Source organism: Psammomys obesus, unplaced genomic scaffold (assembly GCF_907164565.1).
Source record: "Psammomys obesus unplaced genomic scaffold, mPsaObe1.curated_primary_1811, whole genome shotgun sequence".
NCBI lineage: Eukaryota > Metazoa > Chordata > Mammalia > Rodentia > Muridae > Psammomys > Psammomys obesus.
This window is the reverse complement of record NW_026592439.1, coordinates 944,710-964,244: the sequence shown is the minus strand read 5'-3', so window position 1 is coordinate 964,244 and position 19,535 is coordinate 944,710. Positions and strand designations below refer to the sequence as shown.

Below are 19,535 nucleotides of genomic sequence, written 5' to 3'. Positions count from 1 at the left end.
TCCACACTTAGCTTTGGAGAACTTACCAATCTTCATCATCTTGCGAAGTTTCTCCAGATTGCCGGTGATAAGGTACAAGAAGGAGAGCTTGTCAAAGTTTTTGGTGCGCTGATAGCACATTTCCACAATCTGGTGATTGCCCTGCAGCAGGGCTACTTCTCCCAGCTTCTCCCAGCAGTTCTTGTCATCCAGGGCTTTGGCTGCTTCTAGAGCAATCTAAAGAATTCCCGTGTCAGGGTTTAGTGTGGGCACTATGACTCAAAACCACCCAAGTCTATCAAAGCATCTATCTCTAACATTTCCCAAAGCATTCTCTATACTTGCAATCACTACCTTCCCACTATGGAGTATTCTATCTACACATGGGATTTGAATCATCGATGAAGAGTCACAGCTTAGTAATCTGCCCCCACCTATCAGCGTGCGGACTCCACACACCATCCCTTGCTGATGCTGTCCTATTTTCTTAGTTTTGAAGCCTTGCAGGGGCTTTAAAGAAGCACAGAAAGTAATAAAAGAAGGAACGAAATTCAGAACTGCAAGGGCTTTCCTTCAGAAAGGGCTTTCCTAAGCCCTTTCTTCCTTGAAACAATGTCTATGCCCTCTGGGCTTCAACATTTCATAAGTACATCATCCAGCAAGATCAAGTGTCAAGGAAAATAAGCAGATTCTTCAGACTTTCGCTACCTAGTTTTTATCCTAGAAATTTTTAAATTCAGTTTGAAAATGGTAACAAGAATGGAAATACTGGGCAGAAGAGACAGGAAGAAGCAGAAACAGAAACAGCAACAGGAAAATGGTCAATTTAACTAAAAACATCCTGAATTTTACTCTGGCTAAGATGCAAGGCCAGGATAGGCTTTCTGGAGGCCAACCTTCAGCACTCTATTAGTTCTAAGCCTCTCCCTTTCTCTACATGATGAGCACATTTCTCTCACCTCAATGTTCCCGCACTCTAGAGCCAAGCTGAATCGAGTTTTCTCATCCTTTACAAAATGCAGCGCCACTTCAGGATAACCCTTCTTCTGGAGATAAGCAATGATTGACTGGCCTACCAGTTTGGCATTCCTCACCATGTGCAGTACCTAGACATTCAGTTTGGTACAGATTACTTATAAGGAAAAAGCAGCACTACCTCTTTTAACACTTTGTTAGGTTTCCTTGCTTCCTACCTCATCGTACTTTCTGTTGATCAGGGCCAGTTTGAATTTGAACTCGGTGGGATCAATGGTGAGTACCCGAGGACGACACTCCCTATCTAGGCAATATACATTGTTGCCCTTCACTCTTGTGACATAGATGGGTAAATCCAGAGTTCGGATGATCCCATGGTCCCTAGGAATAGGGGATGAAAGGCACAATTTTCAGGAAGGGAGAGGAAATCTAGCTTGTAAACAATGAACAAAGTATTTTCAGGAGAGTATTTTCTTGTTACCCTTCCATCAAGTGCTACTTAAACAATGGTACAGACAGGAAGTGTTTCAAATTGATTTTATTCTTTTCTATGACAGAACAGATGCTATACACTTTTTACTTTTTGCAGTGTGAGGGATAGAACCTAGAGCTTTGGGCATACTAGGAAAGCACACCACCAATGACTAGCCTCCCTTCAAAAGTAAAAAACCCTGACTATGAATGTGTGTGCATCATGTGGTGCAGAAATGCATGCTGCAGTGTGTGGAAGTCAAAAGACAGCTCTGTAGAGTCAGTTCTCTCCTTCCACCTATACAGTGGATTCTAGGGGTCAAACTCAGGTTGTCAGGCTCACGTATAAAACACATTTTTGTTTTTGCCTGCTGAGCTATCTGATTGGTTTCTCCACAGTCCTTTACAATTTTTTGCTAAGTTTTGAAAATTTTTCTTTTATGTGTATGTGTTTGTGTGTGTGTGCACACAATGTGGATGAGGGCTGGGGTGGAGGATAACTCTCGGGACCTGATTCTCTCCTGCCACTTTGAGAAATCTAGGGATTGAACTCAGGTTGTCTGGCCTCAGAGAAACTGCCTTTACCCACTGAGACAACACGCACACACATGCCACTCACACATACACCGTAGTACATGTATGCACTGTAGCTTTTTCATGGCGAATGTTAACAGAGAACTCTAGTTCTATTTCCTGAGCTAGCACAGTGATTGCATGAAGCCACTGTCTCCCACTCTGTGTCCCAGATAACTAACTTACCCAGTGGTGACAGCATATTTGATGTGGTTGCTTGTGGTATAGATAAACACCCCACTCTCATCCCAGGCCCCACTCTTGACGCGAATGTTCTCATGAATGTTACATAGAGCATCCAGCTTGCGGTTACAGATCACAATGGCTGTAAGAGGCAAAGGGGATGAGTGCTCTGCTGGACAGGGTGAGTGCAGTAAACTGGCAGAAGGGAAATGGGCTCTAAGATGGTGGATATAATGAAGCCTTACCATGTTTGGCCAGTAGTGCTACATGAGACATATCTGCTGACCAGATAACATATTTCACCTTGGAAATCTTCACTGACGCCAGAGTCCTAGGATAGCAAGAGAAAGGTAATCATGAATAGGCCTAATTCCATTGTCTAAAGCTATGACCTATGCCTTTTTCATCTTTACTTCGTGTAAAACGCAACCTCTCAATGTGTAACACCAAAGAAGCATTACCTACGCTGTAGGTCAGTGAGCTAATATGTTTTGGCTCACACTTTGTACTGTATTTCCTCATTCTCTGCCTTCCCACTACCCCCTATATTGTTAGGCATTTACATCTATCAACTTTCATCACTAGGCTTATTACGTTCTTTCAGACCAGCAACTGTTCTATTCAACTTTGTGTTCTTCTCATCCGAAGACCTGGAAGCATTCTTTGCTCAGGTATGTACTTAAAAACGGCGTAAGTACACAGCCCTTGCTGTAAGGCTGGAACGCATACACATGATGAATGGCCATGAAAAGAGAAAAAGACCACAGTCTTGGAGTTAAGTGTACAAGCTGGGTCATGTGGCAAGCTTAGGAAAAAGCTCCTGTTAAAGATTTCTATTCTCACTAACTACGCATCTGTCTATCAGGGGACTACGTCATGTTACCGCTTCTGCTGGACGTCAAAGAGTGTGATGGAATCTGCATCCCGAAGCAGGAGGTTACCCGTGCCAGCATAGAAGATTTCATCACAGTTGGGCACCTGGATTTTTTTGGTGATCTCATTCTTTAGATTCTTTATCAGAAGCTGAAATGAGTTCAGGTGGAGTTACAAGAAGCTAATGATGTCTCTTAGCAATTGTTCCTTTAATAAAGAATTTTTTTTCCCTTCCCAGTCATCATCATCAAGTTGATCACTCCAAGGACATTCTTATTCTTATTTATATTTGTTTTTCAAGACAGGGTTTCTCTGTGTAGCCTGGGCTGTCCTGGAACTTACTCTGTAGACCAAACTGCCCTCAAACTCACAGAGATCCACCTGCTTCTGCCTCCCCAGTGCTGGTATTAAAGGTGTGAGCCACCACTGCCTGCTACAGGGCCTTATTATTAGCCTGCCTTTCCTCTCTCCTTCCCTCACCAGCTAGCCCAGCATTCATTCATTCATTCATCCAACTCTGTGTGCACAGGCGCACATGCACACGAGAGCATGGGTACATATACATCATGGCGCCCATGTGTGGGGGTCAGAGGACAAATTGAAGAAGTCAGTTCTCTCCTTCTACATGTGGGTCTCAGAGACTGAATTGAGTTTAGGCCATGTACCTTGGCAAGGGTCCTTACCCACTGAGACATCTCATTGGCTTCTAACTCCTCTCTTAAAAAACAAAACAAAACACCAAAAACAACAACAACGAAACTAAAAGAAAGGGCTGGAGAGATGACTCAAGAGTTGAGAGCATGGCTGTTCTTCCAGAGGTCCTGAGTTCAATTCCCAGAACCCACACAGCAGCTTATAACTGCCTGTAACTCCAGCTCCAGGGTATATGACACCCTCACACAGACATATATGCAGGTAAAACACCAATTTCCATAAAATAAAAAGAAAAAAAGAAAAGAAAAGAAATCCTAAGAGGCTGGGCCTCATGGTGAAGGTCTGTAATCTCAGCCATTTGGGAGACTGAGGTAGGATTATAAATGCAAACTTGGGCTGCAGAGTAAATTCATTCCTAGTCTAGGCAGATCCTCACTAGTCTCACTGAGATCCTAAAATTACACAACCAAAAAACAAAAAAGTTAAAACTAAAATGAGTGGCAGAGCACGTACCTTGCATGAACAGGGCCCTAAATTCAATCCCTAGTACTTAAAACAATAAGCAAACACAAAAAAAGATATTCATCTTAATCTCAGTTTCTCAATCAACTAGAAAGAAAACAGCCAGCTTTTGTTGCATATTTTATTAGAAGACCTTTGCTTATCCTGGGCTGAGCTTAGTACATTTTATTCACAAAGGTATGTATGTATGTATGTATGTATGTATGTATGTATGTATGTATGTATGTATGTATGTATATGTAAATGTGCATGCATTTCTTTTGAGGGTTTCTCTGTGTAGCCCTGGCTGTCCTGGAATTCAGTCTGTGGGACAGGCTGGCCTCAAACACAAAGAAATATGCCTACCTCAGCCTCCTGAGTGCTGGGATTAAACATGTGTGCCGCCATACCTGGCTCTCTCAATCTATTACATTTTAAATACCGGTTAGGGGAGTGGGACAAGGAGGAAAATATCCCACTCATCTAAATCATATACTTAAAATCTGATGTAGCTCTTCCAAGTTAAAAAGCCCAGAGACCCAGTAATATCAACCCAATCAAGAGATTAGTCTAGGGCTAGGGCTAGAAGGAGACCCAGAGCCCAAGGATCACCACTGCCCCTGAGAGACTAAGGAAAACCAATACTCTGTAGTGTGCCGTACATGGGCCACTGCTACTCTTCTCCCTGAACTGTTTTCCACTTTTAGTCTTAACTCACCGAATGCATGCGATCTAGTACAGCAAACCGATTCCGAGCAACCCAAACCGCTGTCAGTCCTGAGGATCGCTTCCCTTCAGGGGCTGAGGAGAACAAAACCAAAGTGTGGGAGCATGTGGTGAGCCACTAGCAGGTGACAGAGTCAGGTGCCATGAAGCTGCCATTTTGGCTTTGCCAATTCAGCTGCTTCCTAACTAATTCAGCCATAACCTCAGGCTATTGTCAGTGACTTTTCCCCACCAGTTCCCTCCAAACTCCAGCCCCCACCCCTGCCAAGCCTCTTATCTCTAGGCCAAGTGGCTGCATTTCAGCCAGCACCACATACTGGCAGAAATGCTGCCCATCTTGGGAGACAGCATACTCCATCAAGCTAACGAGCAGGGCCTTCCTTGCCAAACTGAGACACAGTAAGCAGCCTGTCAAAGTCTAAGCCCTCCTATCCACACAAGCTGGAGAAGTGACAGAACCCCACCCCAGGTCACAGCTGCTTTGCTGCTTTTAACAAGCTAATGCAAGCCTCCTAGTCCGGCAGGGTGGGACACAGCACTTCCAGCTAAATCTTGACAGGCTCAGTGCTGGGCAACCACAGCATCAAGCTGTTGCTCTGTGAATGTCAATTCACCATTATCACCCTGAGGAGAGCTGTAAAATGTTCCTCAATTTGCAGCTGATTAGAATTTTGAAATGGATACTCTACTCTCTGAGAAACTTGTAAAGAATATATTGAAACAGTCTTATCTGTTATACCAATGGAAACAGAGCAGAACATGCTGGCCAGCCTTGCTTTGCACTTCTCTGGTACCTGGAGTACCAAAATATTTTCAAAACAAAATTTTACCACAACACATACTACACCAGTTTCTGCTTTCTCCTCTCTGGTGCTCACCACTGGACCACACCTTTACAATTATTATCCCTCTCAAAGGATGCAGAACACAAGTTCTATTAACTGGTAACAGATATGAAACGACAACCAAGGTGGGTTAGGAGGCACTAAATCACAGGTTAGTTAGGAAGACTTAACTGACTAATCTATGAGGGAAATTTGCTTTTGGATCCCAAATTTGGATAGATGTCCTGTTTCATCATCTCACTCTAAGCACATTTAAAAGGGTAAAATGAGTTGGCATAATTCCAGTATGAAGGGGAACCATGAATTCTAGGCTAATTTGGATTATACAGTGAGACCCTGTCTCATATACATACATATCTCCTCCAAAAAAATAAAATAAGCAAGAGTATTACAATAATAATGACCTGCTGGCACTTATAAAAGGAACAGAGCTAGCAAAATATTTCTCAAAACTTTGCAGTGTATAAAACATCAAAATGTACTAGTAAAGGGGAGGGCCTGTGGAATAAACTTCAGGCCTGTAAATCCACCGGAAGAACGTTATTGAAAAGAGCATAAATGAGATTCCAATCCCTAAAAAATAGAATGTTTTATCAGCAAGTTCTAATAGTAAGGACATCAAACAAGGGATGGTGGTGATGAAAGAGGCAGGCAAGGGTCTCAGCTGGATCCTGGGATCCCAGGTGGGTCATGGGGCTGTTAGCAGCCTCATCTTTTTGACATGCAAAAGGCAGCAAATCGGATCTGGAAATAGAAAGGAGTATAAATCCCCAGTCCCAGGATGAGACATTGTAAGACTGGAGCCACATTTTTAAATAAATGAAACTACCAGGGTGAAAGTCATATCAGCTGACAATAATCTAGGATAACATGCTGTGCTGAAAGAGAAAATGGAGAGTTTCTAATAACCAAATTATAAAATATATATATCTAGCTGGGGTAATAAAATGGAGGCAGAACATGAATATTTCACACCACAATTGCCTCTGGTGCAACTGTCAGCAGCACCTGCCAACAAACAAGAGTGATGTAGCCACAGCCTGGGGATGGGATGCGCAAAACTTGAAGAGAAGTGATGATATGGGTGAGGAGAGTGGAAAGCAGAGTGGAGGAAACAAAGAGCACCTACCATCAGGATTCTGGGAGTCTGCATCTTTGGGGATGGTGTATAGATCATAGGTACTATTCTCTAAATTGCTTGCTCTCTGTAGGGGGAAAAGGGGAACATGTTTAGCGAGCAGTACTTTTTTCTGACAGAAAAAACATTTCTGCAAGGCAGACAACACTGTATACTTCCGCTACCTGCATGCAGAAGGTATGAGTTATTTCCATATGTAATAATTATAGTGTTCAGCCAGGCAAGGATAGCGAAGGCTACACAGAAAAACCCCATCTAAAAAACAACCAAAACCAAAAAACAAAATACAAAAAACAAAACAAAAACAAAAACAAAACAAAACAAAAAAACAACAAAACCCAACCCCAAAAAAACAACAAAAAAACCCCCTAAAACAAACAAACCAAAGAATTATAGTGCTCACAGTCAAACAACTAAACACTGATGGTACTATTTTCTTTATTCTCTAAAAATGCAGATATTATCTGAATAAAAACAAAGACTTCTCTCTATTCCACAAATTAAAAGATGAACTTAGTGCCTCATCTGATTATACTCGTCAAGTTAAAAGTCTACTTGAGAAAAGAAAAAGAAAACAAAACGGATCAAAGACGACAGTGAAGAAAATTGTCACGAGTATGGTAGTGTTAGATACTAAAGGACCTAGATTACATATGAAAAGCTATATAGGGAAAACAGTTTTCATTCAGCCACCAGGGTACAAGAGTTAGAATGTCATTTCTTCATTGTTTGCAAATTGTACAGCAGGGAACCAGGAGGGCTCTAATAATTGTGCAGGTGGCTTCCCTCCCAGGTCTCCTGTGTTCAGCCAAGCACGATGACAGAAGAGGACCCTCTGATACCATACAATTCCAAACATGCCTTCTGGCCACCTCACAACCCGTAACAGGTTTCTGAGTGTTCACTGTGTTAGTTCTTACAACATGTCCAGTAACAGGAAAGAGGACAACTTGCTCAGCAGATCCACACGTTTAATTTTCAGTACTGGGGAATTTTTTAAAATTTTATTACTATTATTATTTTGGCTTTTTTAAGACAGGGTATCTCTGTGTAGCCTTGGCTGTCTTAGACTGGCTTTGTAGACCAGGCTGCCCTCAAACTCACAGAGATCTGCCTGCCTCTGCTTCTGCTGGGATTCCAACACGCCCGGCTTAGGGAAAATGCTTTTAAGAGACTATTAGAGCTACAAAACCTGAAGAGAACCTACAGAGACTCCATAATTACTTACGTTGCACAGAAGCACTGCATTCTCTGCTGGATTGTATGACATAGTGAACACTGGAAACTTGGAACCACTACATAAAGAGAGGAAACAAAAACGGAGTAAGAATAGAGAGGAGAGTTGCCCTTCACTGTCTACATAACTGCTCAGAACACATGTGCTCACCACTTCTATACTGAGGAAGAGCAGACTCTGGATTTTTCCTCTTTACATTAAAACCTGGCTACTTAAGAGTTCAAACAGTAAAGAAGTCATATTTTTATCAGGGATGGTGAGTGGTGATGGTTCTGCCTGCTACAAATTTCTATGCATAACTGCAGTGGACACCACAGAATAGCATGATGTGATTTCTCTGCCTCTTTTCTGTTCCTGGGATTGTTCACACAAACCCATCTTTCTGTCACAGTGAAGCTAGTGGGTGGTTATCAACCTCGCATGCCAGTTTTTGCTACCATGAATGTTTCAGAATGTTGCAGCTGGCATTCCAACGCACAGCTCCTTTGGCCAGGCATCCCAGAGGTTATCATATCTTCAGAGTGACAGTTCTGCTTTTTAGTGTGGTATTTTGCTATAAAGGGAGAGTTCTGATAAACTGTAATCTTCTAAAAATCTTCATTATTTTATTATTCTGTACTGTAGTCATTTAGGTCTATCACTCTGCCACAAGTTTCCTCAAGGCATAAATGACAAAGGCAAAAAGTTGTATTATCAAATTGGGCTACTCTCTAGCAAGGCACTTTCTGTCATCTACAGGAGGTTTTGCGGGCGTCAGTAGAAGAGTGTCTTCACCACGGGGCCACTAGCAGTCCTAACGGGGACCTTTCATTCTCCCCATGGATACCTCTGGATCTATCACAAAAGGATTTAAACTGAGGAGGCTTATTCAGTGAGGAGTCCATATCTGATAGCTGAGATCCAAAATGTTGGTTAAGAGAGTCCTGCTTCAGGGAAGTGCATTATGGCAACAGATAAACAGGTTTGGAAAGAGAAATAAGTCAGACTTGCCTCCGCAACTGCATCACAGCTACATCTTTGGAGCTGTTGAAATCCAGCTGACGGAGGAATCGGTCCTTTACATAATGCAGCATATTGCCATGAACAGCATAGGCTGGGCGCTCACGTTCCAGCTTAAATACAATCATTCCACCATCGTGGCCTAGAGAACAGAGGGAAGAGACAAAACAATCACCTGTAGCCAAAAAGGACTGCTAGAAACTGGAGACAGACAAGGTCAATTATATTCACATGCTGAAGGGGTAAGGAGCATCCACCGTGGCTTGGAGATAGACTGTTTCAAGGTTTACATGGACAAGCTTGGTGTGTGAAGTTAGGGTGGTAGAACCTTTAAGAGATGAGGCTATATGAAATGTCATTAAGTCATCAGAGAAGCACCCTGGGATTAGTGTTCTCTTAGGATACTGGTTGGTAACCTGGGGAGAACGTTGTTATATAAGGAGTACCCTGAAGTCTCTGGATTGATGCCTGATCATGTGATCTCTCTCTCGAACAGTTCTATCATATTCTTGTCATACTGTGACTAAGCCAAGGAAAGCTGAAGTGGAAGTTTCTGGTTTTTTTGAAGACTCAGCTGAGTCATGTGATATCTTGCTAGAAGCTGTCTTGTAAGAGGGCACATGATGTTTTGTTGTAGGCTGTCTCGTGCGAGGGGTGTGACTTTGGCCAGCTGAGAACATCTGTGGGTGAACTCTGAGGAGAGGAGATATACAGATGCCCATGGACAGTGAAACATTGGTTTTTGGATTGACATCATTGTGCTGATCTTTGTGCTTCAGTACCGGACTTCCCAGAGAGAAACGTTCCAGAAAACTTGTTGGGACAGTCCAACTGAGTCCTGTGGCTTCACTGACCTGTCCCAATCTTCTGAATCATTCTGATTAGTGTTCCTGCACAGTGTTGGCCTTTGGACTGGACTGCTGGTATCCAGGCAATGGAAAGTGAGCTCATCCCAAGGACCTACTTCTAAAAAGGTCTACATGCCCTTTTACCTAATAACCTTCTTTATCCCCTACTGCTGGTCAGTGGGTACAAGAGAGATAGAAGTGTTTAAAAGCCCTAAATAAAGCAGGTTTGGTGAAAAAAGAAATCTAAGCCTACAGGAAGCCTCACCAAAGGACAAACAGTTGGGGCTGCTCAATCCTGGATTTCCACTTCCAAAATGGTGAATAAATACCAACCCCCTTTCAGATTTATTTATTTTTATTTTCTGTCTACAGGTGAGTGGCTCTATTCATGTTATGTGCTCACTGTGAAAGCCAAAAGGGCATGTCAGATTCCCTAGAACTAGAGTGACAGGCAATTGTGAGCCACCATGGGGGTGCTGGGAATGAAAACTTAGTCCTCTGCAAGAGTAGCAGGTGCTCTTAATCACTGAGCCATCTCTCTGGCCCAAATCTCTTTTTTAAATGTATGTAGTGTGAGGTATTTTGCTACAGCTATAGAAAACAGAATACAACATCTAAACACATTCTTAAACTTTCACAATTCTTAGAACCTTTTCCAAATAATTTTCTGCCACTTGTCTTCCTGCACTTTCTTTTTCTTGAACCCAGGACCTCAAACAAACTAGGAAAGCACTCTACCAATGAACTATATTCCCAGCCCCGTGAATCGCAATACTATTTAACACCACTACATTTAAACATACCCTTCCATCTATTCCCATAACACTTTGTATAAACTTCCAATAGCATTCAAGTCTTTCATCTCCACTATTCCATGTATTCTCTGAAGGCAGAATTTACATTTTTCATTCTTCTTCAGTTCCCAGCAAATAAGAAAACCATAAAATCTGCTTTAAAAAAAAAAAAAGAATGTTGATTCCTATATAACTCTGCCATTTAGGCCATGCGCTCTCTTGGTTTTCTCTTTACCCTCCTCTCTCTCTTCTCTTCCTCTCTGCTTTCATGGCCCAGCTCAGTCTGGACTCTTTCAGATGCCTGTGGCTGTACTTTCCCTCATACCTAACAATAAAATCCCTTTTCTCAATCATTAAAAAAAAAAAAAAAAGTTAACTTTTTTTTTTTTTTACATGTATTTGTTTCTGGGAGAGGGCATGCCATGATGTAATGTATATGGAGGTCAGAGGACAACTTGTAAAAGTCAGTCTTCTCCTTTTATATAAATGTAGGTTCCAGATATTGAACTCAGACAGTCAGGCTTATTGGCAAACACTTTTACCAGCTGAGCCATTTCATCTGCACAGGAATGTTAGATTAAAAAGCATTTATGAGATAGTCCTGGCTATTTTAGAACTCACCATGTAGATCAGGCTGACCTTAAACTCAGAAATACTCCTGCTTCTGTTTCCCAAGTCCTGCAATTAAAGGCATGCACCACTACACCCTGCCTAACAGAAAAGCTTTTATGATTGTTATTAAGAAAATGTTTTGTGCTAGGCATGGTGGCACTGGCCTTGAATCTCAGCACTAGGGAGGCAGAAGCAGAAGCAGGTGGATCTCTGTAAAAAGAACTTTTACTTGCCTGTTTCATGTGTTGTCTCACTGGCTTACTGCCTCCACCTGCTAACCTAGGCCTAGAACGTTTTCAGCCTCTGAGGCTTACTGCTTAATAAGCTCACCCTTTCTTGTTCCTACTGAGCTCTGGGGTGGCTGGTACAACTCAGCTGTTGTGGCTCAAAATCGTCTCTTAGCTGACTTATTCACTCTGGTTTTTCTCTCAGCCTGAGTTGCTCTGTTTAGACTCAAACTAACTCCGGCAATCTTTTCTAATCTTCTAGCTCCTTCTTATTCCCTGGCTCTTTCTGTCTTCACCCGAGTTCTCTCTCTGAAACCTTTCTCTTTATTACTGTCCCAGTAAAGCTGCTTCTTTTCTCTCTCACTCTGTACTGCTCCTTAGGTGATTTCCTTTTCCTCTCTCTTCTCCTGAGAGTTGGACATATCCTATTCTGTCACATCTTTCTCTGCTTCGCCACTGTTTCTACCACTCAATTGGACATCACTTTCAAACATGAGTGCTTCCTTCTACAAACTAACTTTACCATCATTGTTTGGGATTAAAGGTGTGTACCACTACACCCGAATCTAAGCTTTTCTTTACCTGAAACTTGCTGGATACCAGGCTGGCCTTGACATCAGATCTGCTGGCCAGCTGTCTCCTGGATTAAAGGCGTGCTGGTATTCCAGCAGGTTCACACAGACCTAGAAGGTCTTTGGATGTGATCACTTGCCATGTTCTGAATTAAAACTCCTCCACAGATCTGTGAGTTTGAGGCCTGTCTGGTCTAGAGAATGAGTTCCAGGACAGCCAGGACTATACAGAGAACCCTTGTCGCAAAAACCAAAAACCAAAAAACCAACCAACCAACCAAACCAACCAAACCAAAAAATCCCACAAAAACCAAACATGTACTTTCATAATTAGCATCATCCACTTCTATTGCCTGCTCCCCACATATAAACCAGCTTCACTTTCATACTCAAAATCTTCCAGTGGCTTTCCCAAAAAATTTTATTTGGAGAGGGGTATTTTTATGTATATGAATGTTTTGCCTGCATGCTGTCTGTATACATGTATGCCTGCAGAGATCAGAAGAGGGCATCTGATCCATTGGAACTATGGGTGGTTCTGAGTCACTGTAGGTGCTGGGAGACAAATCCAGGTCCTCTCCAAAAGCAATAAGGGCTCTTAACCATTAACACATCTTGCTAGTCTCTTTCTAGTGGCTTTTAATTCATTCAGAGTAAAATAATAAATTCTGGCCATAGCCTATAAGACCAATACTTTCCAATACTTAATGCCTTACTATATTCCCACTGCAATCTCTAATGTTCCCTGACCATGCTAAGAACTTCTCTTTTCATACATTCCATGTATTTTGCCTATGATAGTCTTCCTTTCTCACTAATTTTCACTTTTCTGAATACTCAATATAAACCAGTAGCCCACACACTGTCATCACCCTTCTTTCTGATTGGTTTTTGTTCAAGGCATTTTCAAACATACACCACTTTATATATTTAATGTTTACAATCCATCTCTATTAAAAGCTCCACCAAGACATGGATTATTTTACACATTTCTTTGACAACAGCACCCAGAGTAAGGCCTGATGTTTCTTATGTATTTGACGAATGAATTAGACTTCTAGTTTCTCAATCTGAGAACTTTAAATGTTCAATATTAGTCTCCCATGAGCTCTGAAAAGCACATTAAACAGAATGAGCTTAAAGTGAAACAGATCTGGGTAAAGAAGAACACTAAAGACCACTATCTTTCAAAAGTAGGAGGAAAAGGGGCTCTTTGTTATTACAACTCACCAGAGACAAAGCTAATGAAGAATCACTTCAAATCTTAAAACTATCAACTCTCTTGTAACTCCCCTGCCAGCATGGAGGAAAAGAGAACCCTGTGCCTGGTAAAGCTGGGGGTCAGGGGCTTCTGTTTTTCTATCAAAGCTTTATCAAATCCTCTGAACCAGGCAGCTTTTGGGATGCTTCGGGATGCTCACTACAGTCTATGCATTGCCCATCTAGTATGGTGTCACAGTGGGGTGAAAAGAGGGTGAGGCATTGACCACCAGATTGTTTCCTCTAGGCCTCAGTTCAAATTACATGGCCTTTGTTGCTCCTCTCATCAGCTTTTTGGCTAGAAACTCTTAGCTCTGAACAACTGAAAGCAGAGTGGGCCATATTCACTTGGGGATAGTTCTTGTGTCATGATGGCCTCACTACGTACCTACTGAGGAAACAGCATTCTGGGAAACCCTGTTTAAAGTTTCCCTTTACAAATAAAACTTTCACCCAACCTTTAAAAAGCAAAACGAAACAAAACAATTAACTAACTCAGAGAGGCAGGAGAAGAAATGTGGGGCACTTGGACCATGCTACCATGGGAACTGGCACTGGCGATGTGGATCATGTTCAAACCCCAGAAATCTCAACTTAACACCAAAAATCTGATCCTGAGACCAGTAGGAGTAGGACTGCTCCCTCCCTGCTTCCATAACTACATGTACAGTGGCATGTAGGACAGGAGAACCGCAACTCAAGGTAACCACTGGCAGTCATGTAGCTGGCACCTGGCTGCAAATAGAGCATCACCAGCATGCCAGCCACAACCGATGAAATGCATTCACCCCAAAATGACCTCCCCACTCCCCAAGGTTCAGAAGTACTTGTTGACCATGAACTAAGTGGGACAATCTGCTTCTCGAATAAACAGACACAAGCTATTTCACTTAAGATCGCCTGAGAGTGGCTATTTCTATTGAGCTTTAGCACTTGGGGAGCTGCTTCGGTTGCTCCTGGCTTGATCTCTCCAATTCCGTGGCCCTAGCACTGGACAATTCGACGCTAGACAATCTCACTTCGCTGTTAGACAATCTCATGGTGTTCATTGGTAGACTATCTTATGGTGCTCTCGCCACTAGACAATCTCTCTTCGCCGCTAGACAATCCACGGTGTTGGTCGCTAGACAATCTCATGGTGCTCGCCGTTCGTGTCTAGACAATCTCACTGTGCTTGCCTAGACAATCTCATGATGCAATGCTCGCAGCTAGACAACCTCACGGTGCTCACCGCTAGATAATCTCAAGGTTCTTGTGGTGCTTGCAGCTCATCTTGGCGTTCGCTGAGCTCTCCAATCTCACATTCTTGGGGTGCACACAGCGCTCTTCAATTTCGTGGCCCTGGAGGCTAACCAGTCTCGCAGAGCTTGCCACTCACACCGACCTCCCCAATCTCGCAGTACTCATCTATCTCATGGCCGGCCGATCGCAGTTCACAGCTCCCGCGGCATTGGCCATGCGAACTGCTCTGCTCTCTTTCACCTTGTTTCTCTTGGAGAAGGGCTATAATCGCCCATCGAGCTAAGAGAGCTGTAATGCTAAAAACTTGCGGAGATCTCCTGCGGTCACAGTCGAACCAGGATCCTGCAGACACCACCTGTTCTGGACTCCGCTTCATTCTTCCCGGCTTCGTGTAAGGTGGCAGCTGTGGTGTTCGGAGGCGCATGTACTCCCCACCCCCAAGGGACAGATTGGAACATGAAACCACAAAGAAATGGTCCTTACCTGCTGCAAAGAGGTTAAGGTTGGGATGGGCAGCTAGGACCCAGAAACGATCGTGATCCCTGCGGAAAGTCTGAACCCCAGTCCTAGGAAACCAGAAGATACACAAAGAAAACTTAAAAATCTTCAGCATATCACGCACAAGAAAAGTGAACAGGAAGCCTATAAAATGATTTTAATTAGGGTCAGTAAACAGCGTAAGGGAAGCGATTTATCAGGATAAGATCTATAAGGAACAAAGTGAAAGGCTTCAAATTACCCAGGACTGTGACGTGTCAGTTTCTCCCTCATAATTTCCTACTTTCATTTCACATTTCTCACCTCCTTAACTAAACAATGAAGGGAAGGAAAAACATACTCTAATTTAGAGCAGAAAAAGAATACAAGGAGATTTCTATCTAATAAATATTTGTTGATATTGCAGTCACTAAGGTTTTTTTGTTTGTCGATTTTCACATCAGTAGGATTAAATTTAGAGCCTCGTGTATGATAGGCAAGTACTTTACCACTAAGCACTACACCCTTCAAATTTCATAATATAGGACTTGATCTTTCTTCATGATGAAGAGAAAAAATAATCTTTTTGTCTTTCCCTTTTAAAAATATTACTACTGTATATGTGTGTGTCTGTATGAAAGAGGCAGAGAGAGCCTATACAGAGAGAGTCAGAGGACAACTTTTAGGTGATGTCTCTCTTCTTCTGTAGGTTTAGTGATTAAAGCAGGTTACCAGGTTCGTGTGAAAAGTGAAATTTTTTTTTTTAACCCGATGAGCCATTTCACTGGCTTTTTTTTAAAATTTTTGAGACAGGGTCTCAGATAGCTTAGGCTGACCTCCAACTTAGTATGCAGAAGAAGATGACATGGACCTGATCCTCCTGGTTTCTAATCTAATTTCAGAGTCAAATAATAAGATAGAGAAAGGGACCTTCTCTTGGGTTTTGTCATGTAACATAAATAATTCCCTTACCGCTTAGACATATCCCAGACCCGAATACTCTTGTCCTCAGAATTGCTGAGGATCAACTCTTGGCGAGGGTGGAAGACAGCACAAGACACATTGTTGTAATGGCCCCGGCAGGTGTCAACCTCCCATGCTTTTGATTCTGAAGAACAAAAGGAACTGTTATCACAATTCTCTAAAATAACTCTAACGTATATCCAACATCTTATTAAAATATTTTCTTTATATTTTTAGTTATGTGTGTGTATATCTATGTATGGGTTTGTCCATCTGGGTGTAGGGCCTGTGGAGGCCAGAAGGTACTGGATCTCCTGGAGCTGGAGTAATGGGTGATTGTAAACTGCCTCACAGGGGTGCTAGGAACCAAACACAGGCCTTCCCTGGGTCCACTGCCATCTCTCTAGCCCCAATTTTTTGAGGAGAGGTTTTGCCTTATACTTGTGATCCTCCTGCCTCAACTGCATACATGCTGAGACTGTAAGGATATACTGCCATGTATAGCTATGATACTCTTAATCAAGTGTTAAGTACTACTGCAAAATACTAAAAATTGTTTCCCCAAATTGGGCAATTTTTTTTTTTTTTTTTTTTTGTCTCAGTCTCTTTTTTGTGTGTGTGTGTTCTTAGTCAATCCCCAAACACTCTTTTTTGAGGTGAGGCAAGGTTTTGCTAAGTTTCCAAGGCTAGTTTTGAATTTCTAGGAACAAATAATCCTACTGCCTCAGCCTCTTGAGTAGCTGGAGCTAGCATCACATGCCATCTCAGCTCCGAGTTTCCAAATTTCGCTGCACATCACTGTTCTTTTATTATGAGCCTCTTCTGAAAATAACACCTATATTTATCCTTTATGCTTTTCTTCTATTTTATCCTTATAATATATATTACTAGCTGATATTTTAGAACAAATATAAACTCTATAACACTGGAGTTTTTAGTCACAATAATAAAAACAGTCCCAAGCACAGTCTAAAACCAAGCACTTATTCACTATTAGTCAAATGATTGCATCAATTTTTACTCTTAACTATGCTCATGTCTCTCAAAATCAGGATACTGCCATGGAGGCAAAAAGGAAGAGAGCATGACTATACACTTAGACTAGCAATAAATAATCAACTAAGGCAGTAAAATAAGTCAAAGTCCAAAAAGCCTGGCTCCTTTTCCTTGCTGGCCAGCAGTCTTTTTCCTGAATATGGCAAAACCACTGCTGCCTACTCACCATTCATACGCCAGATCTTCACCTGCCGGTCATCTGCCCCAGATACAATAAGGGGCATTGTGGGGTGAAAGGCAGCCCAGTTCACTCCACGATCATGACCCTGTTAAAAAGAAATAAAAAGTACATCTCCCAAAACAGCTTTAAGAACAAAATTCAAAGCAAATCATGCTAGTGTTTATAACAAAATTTGCCTGTTTCTTTATCTGTGATACAGGTAATCAAACGCAAGGCCCTGCACATGTACTAAGCAGTACTCTAACACTAATCTATTTTCCCAGCCCTCTGAAATATTCAAGTTAAAGCTATTCAAGGGAGGGCTGGAGAGATAGCTCAGTGGTTAAGAGCACTGGTTGTTTTTCCAAATGAACAGAATTCAATTCCCAGCACCCACATGGCAGCTCACAACTGTCTCTAACTCCAAGATCTGACACCTTCACATATATAATGCACGTAAAATAAAAGAAAATAAGTTATTTCTGGGGGCTGGAGGGATGGCTCAGAGGTTAAGAGCACTGGTTGCTCTTCCTAAGTTCCTGAGTTCAATTCCTGACAACCACAAACCATCTATAGTGAGATCTTGTGCCCTCTTCTGGTAAGCAGGTGTATATGCACACAGAACATTGTGTACATAATAAATAAATCTTTAAAAAAAAAAAGAACAATTAAAAAAAACATTCAAGGGACTGTGCCACTGTAAAGTTAATTTGTTGGTTTATTTCATTTGTTTTGCTTTTTCGAGACAGGGTCTTACTGTAAACATGGAGCTGGCTTTGAACTCCAGCCCTCTTTATTTCAACTGCCTGGAAGTAGTGGTATGTGTCATTACACCTGGCTTATCGTAAAGCTTTGAACATTAGAATAACCATGTCAATCTTTCCAATCTGTTCAAATTCTCATGGGATGTTCCAAACATTTCCACCAGGAAATTAAGCTTTATTTGTATTTAGGATGTTTTACTTCCTTTTTACTTGTTTATGTATGTTTTATTTCTACAAGAAATTGTAACATCTTAAGTACAAAGACCTATTTTATAAGTTAAAGCAGATATTCCCAAAGTATGATCTGGAATCCCTTGAAGAAGTCCCAAGATTTTAATGTGGAAAGTCTGTACATTCAAAGCTATTTTCCAGATCTTACTAAGATTTTTATTTGCCTTTATTGCTATGATTCATGACTGCACAGTAGTTTTCCACAGGATACATGATAAGTAATGATATCATTGCTCTGACAGCTAATGAAATGTATGCTGACCAAGTCCACTAAAGTTGCTCAGGTTTAGGCTAGAGGTATAATTCAATGGTGGAGCATATGCAAGGTACTGAGTTCAATTCCTAGCACAAAAAACAAAAACAGGGACAGCAGAGATGGCTCATTCTTTATGAGTACTGACTGCTCTTGCAAGGAACCCAGGTTTGGTTACCAGCACCCAGACATGACTTCTCATAACTGTCTGTAACTTCAGTTCCAAGGATCTGGTTCCCTCTTACGGCCTCTGAAGGCACCAGACATTCACATAGTATACTGATATACAAGCAAGCAAAACACTCCTATACATTAAAAAATGGTTTCCTTTAAACCTGGCCAAAATTAACAGGTATAACACATATAAATAAACTCTTTGGAATTTTTATGAAAATTAAAAAGTAAAGGGTGCTGAGTTCAAGATAGCCTCTATTCTATTTACATGGTCATACTTCATTTCTTTGACAGAATTCCAGATGAGGCAGTTTGTTTATTTATTTATTTATTTTGTTTTTTTGAGACAGTTTCTCTGTATAGTCTAGGCTGTCCTGGAACTTGCTCTGTAGACAATGCTGGCCTCAAACTCACAGGGATCCACCTGTCTCTTGCCTTCCTGAGTGCTGGGATTACAGACATGTGCCACTACGCTTAGATTCAGAATTTAATTGTGTTATGTGTTTGTAAAAGCATCTGTATTTTGAAGTTAGAGCCACATTTGGAGCTCCTTTGGGGAACTATATAATTTCTAAATCTCTTCTTTTTTTTTTTTCATTTGTGAGATAAATAGTATACATTTCACTGAGTAGTTTTATGGTTTAGACCTTTTTAATTTTAGAAAACCTAGTTTCTTTTCTTTTTAAAGATAGATCGATCTATCTATCTATCTATCTATCTATCTATCTATCTATCTATCTATCTATCT

At 41.6% G+C, this 19,535-nt stretch overlaps 1 protein-coding gene across 1 annotated transcript in view; it reads right to left on the bottom strand.

The window, feature by feature from the left end:
* The window catches only part of Copa (COPI coat complex subunit alpha), a 47,392-nt gene that overhangs the window by 10,888 nt on the left and 16,969 nt on the right, over positions 1-19,535 (bottom strand). Inside the window, exons 8-20 of the mRNA XM_055613292.1 lie at positions 17,372-17,471; positions 16,159-16,294; positions 15,193-15,275; positions 9,146-9,296; positions 8,147-8,213; positions 6,910-6,985; positions 4,928-5,010; positions 3,065-3,204; positions 2,427-2,512; positions 2,185-2,323; positions 1,173-1,335; positions 939-1,085; positions 27-216 (exon numbers count right to left, since the gene is read on the bottom strand). Coding sequence (XP_055469267.1) covers positions 27-216; positions 939-1,085; positions 1,173-1,335; positions 2,185-2,323; positions 2,427-2,512; positions 3,065-3,204; positions 4,928-5,010; positions 6,910-6,985; positions 8,147-8,213; positions 9,146-9,296; positions 15,193-15,275; positions 16,159-16,294; positions 17,372-17,471 — 1,561 coding nt within the window. The remainder of the gene's footprint in view (positions 1-26; positions 217-938; positions 1,086-1,172; positions 1,336-2,184; positions 2,324-2,426; positions 2,513-3,064; positions 3,205-4,927; positions 5,011-6,909; positions 6,986-8,146; positions 8,214-9,145; positions 9,297-15,192; positions 15,276-16,158; positions 16,295-17,371; positions 17,472-19,535) is intronic.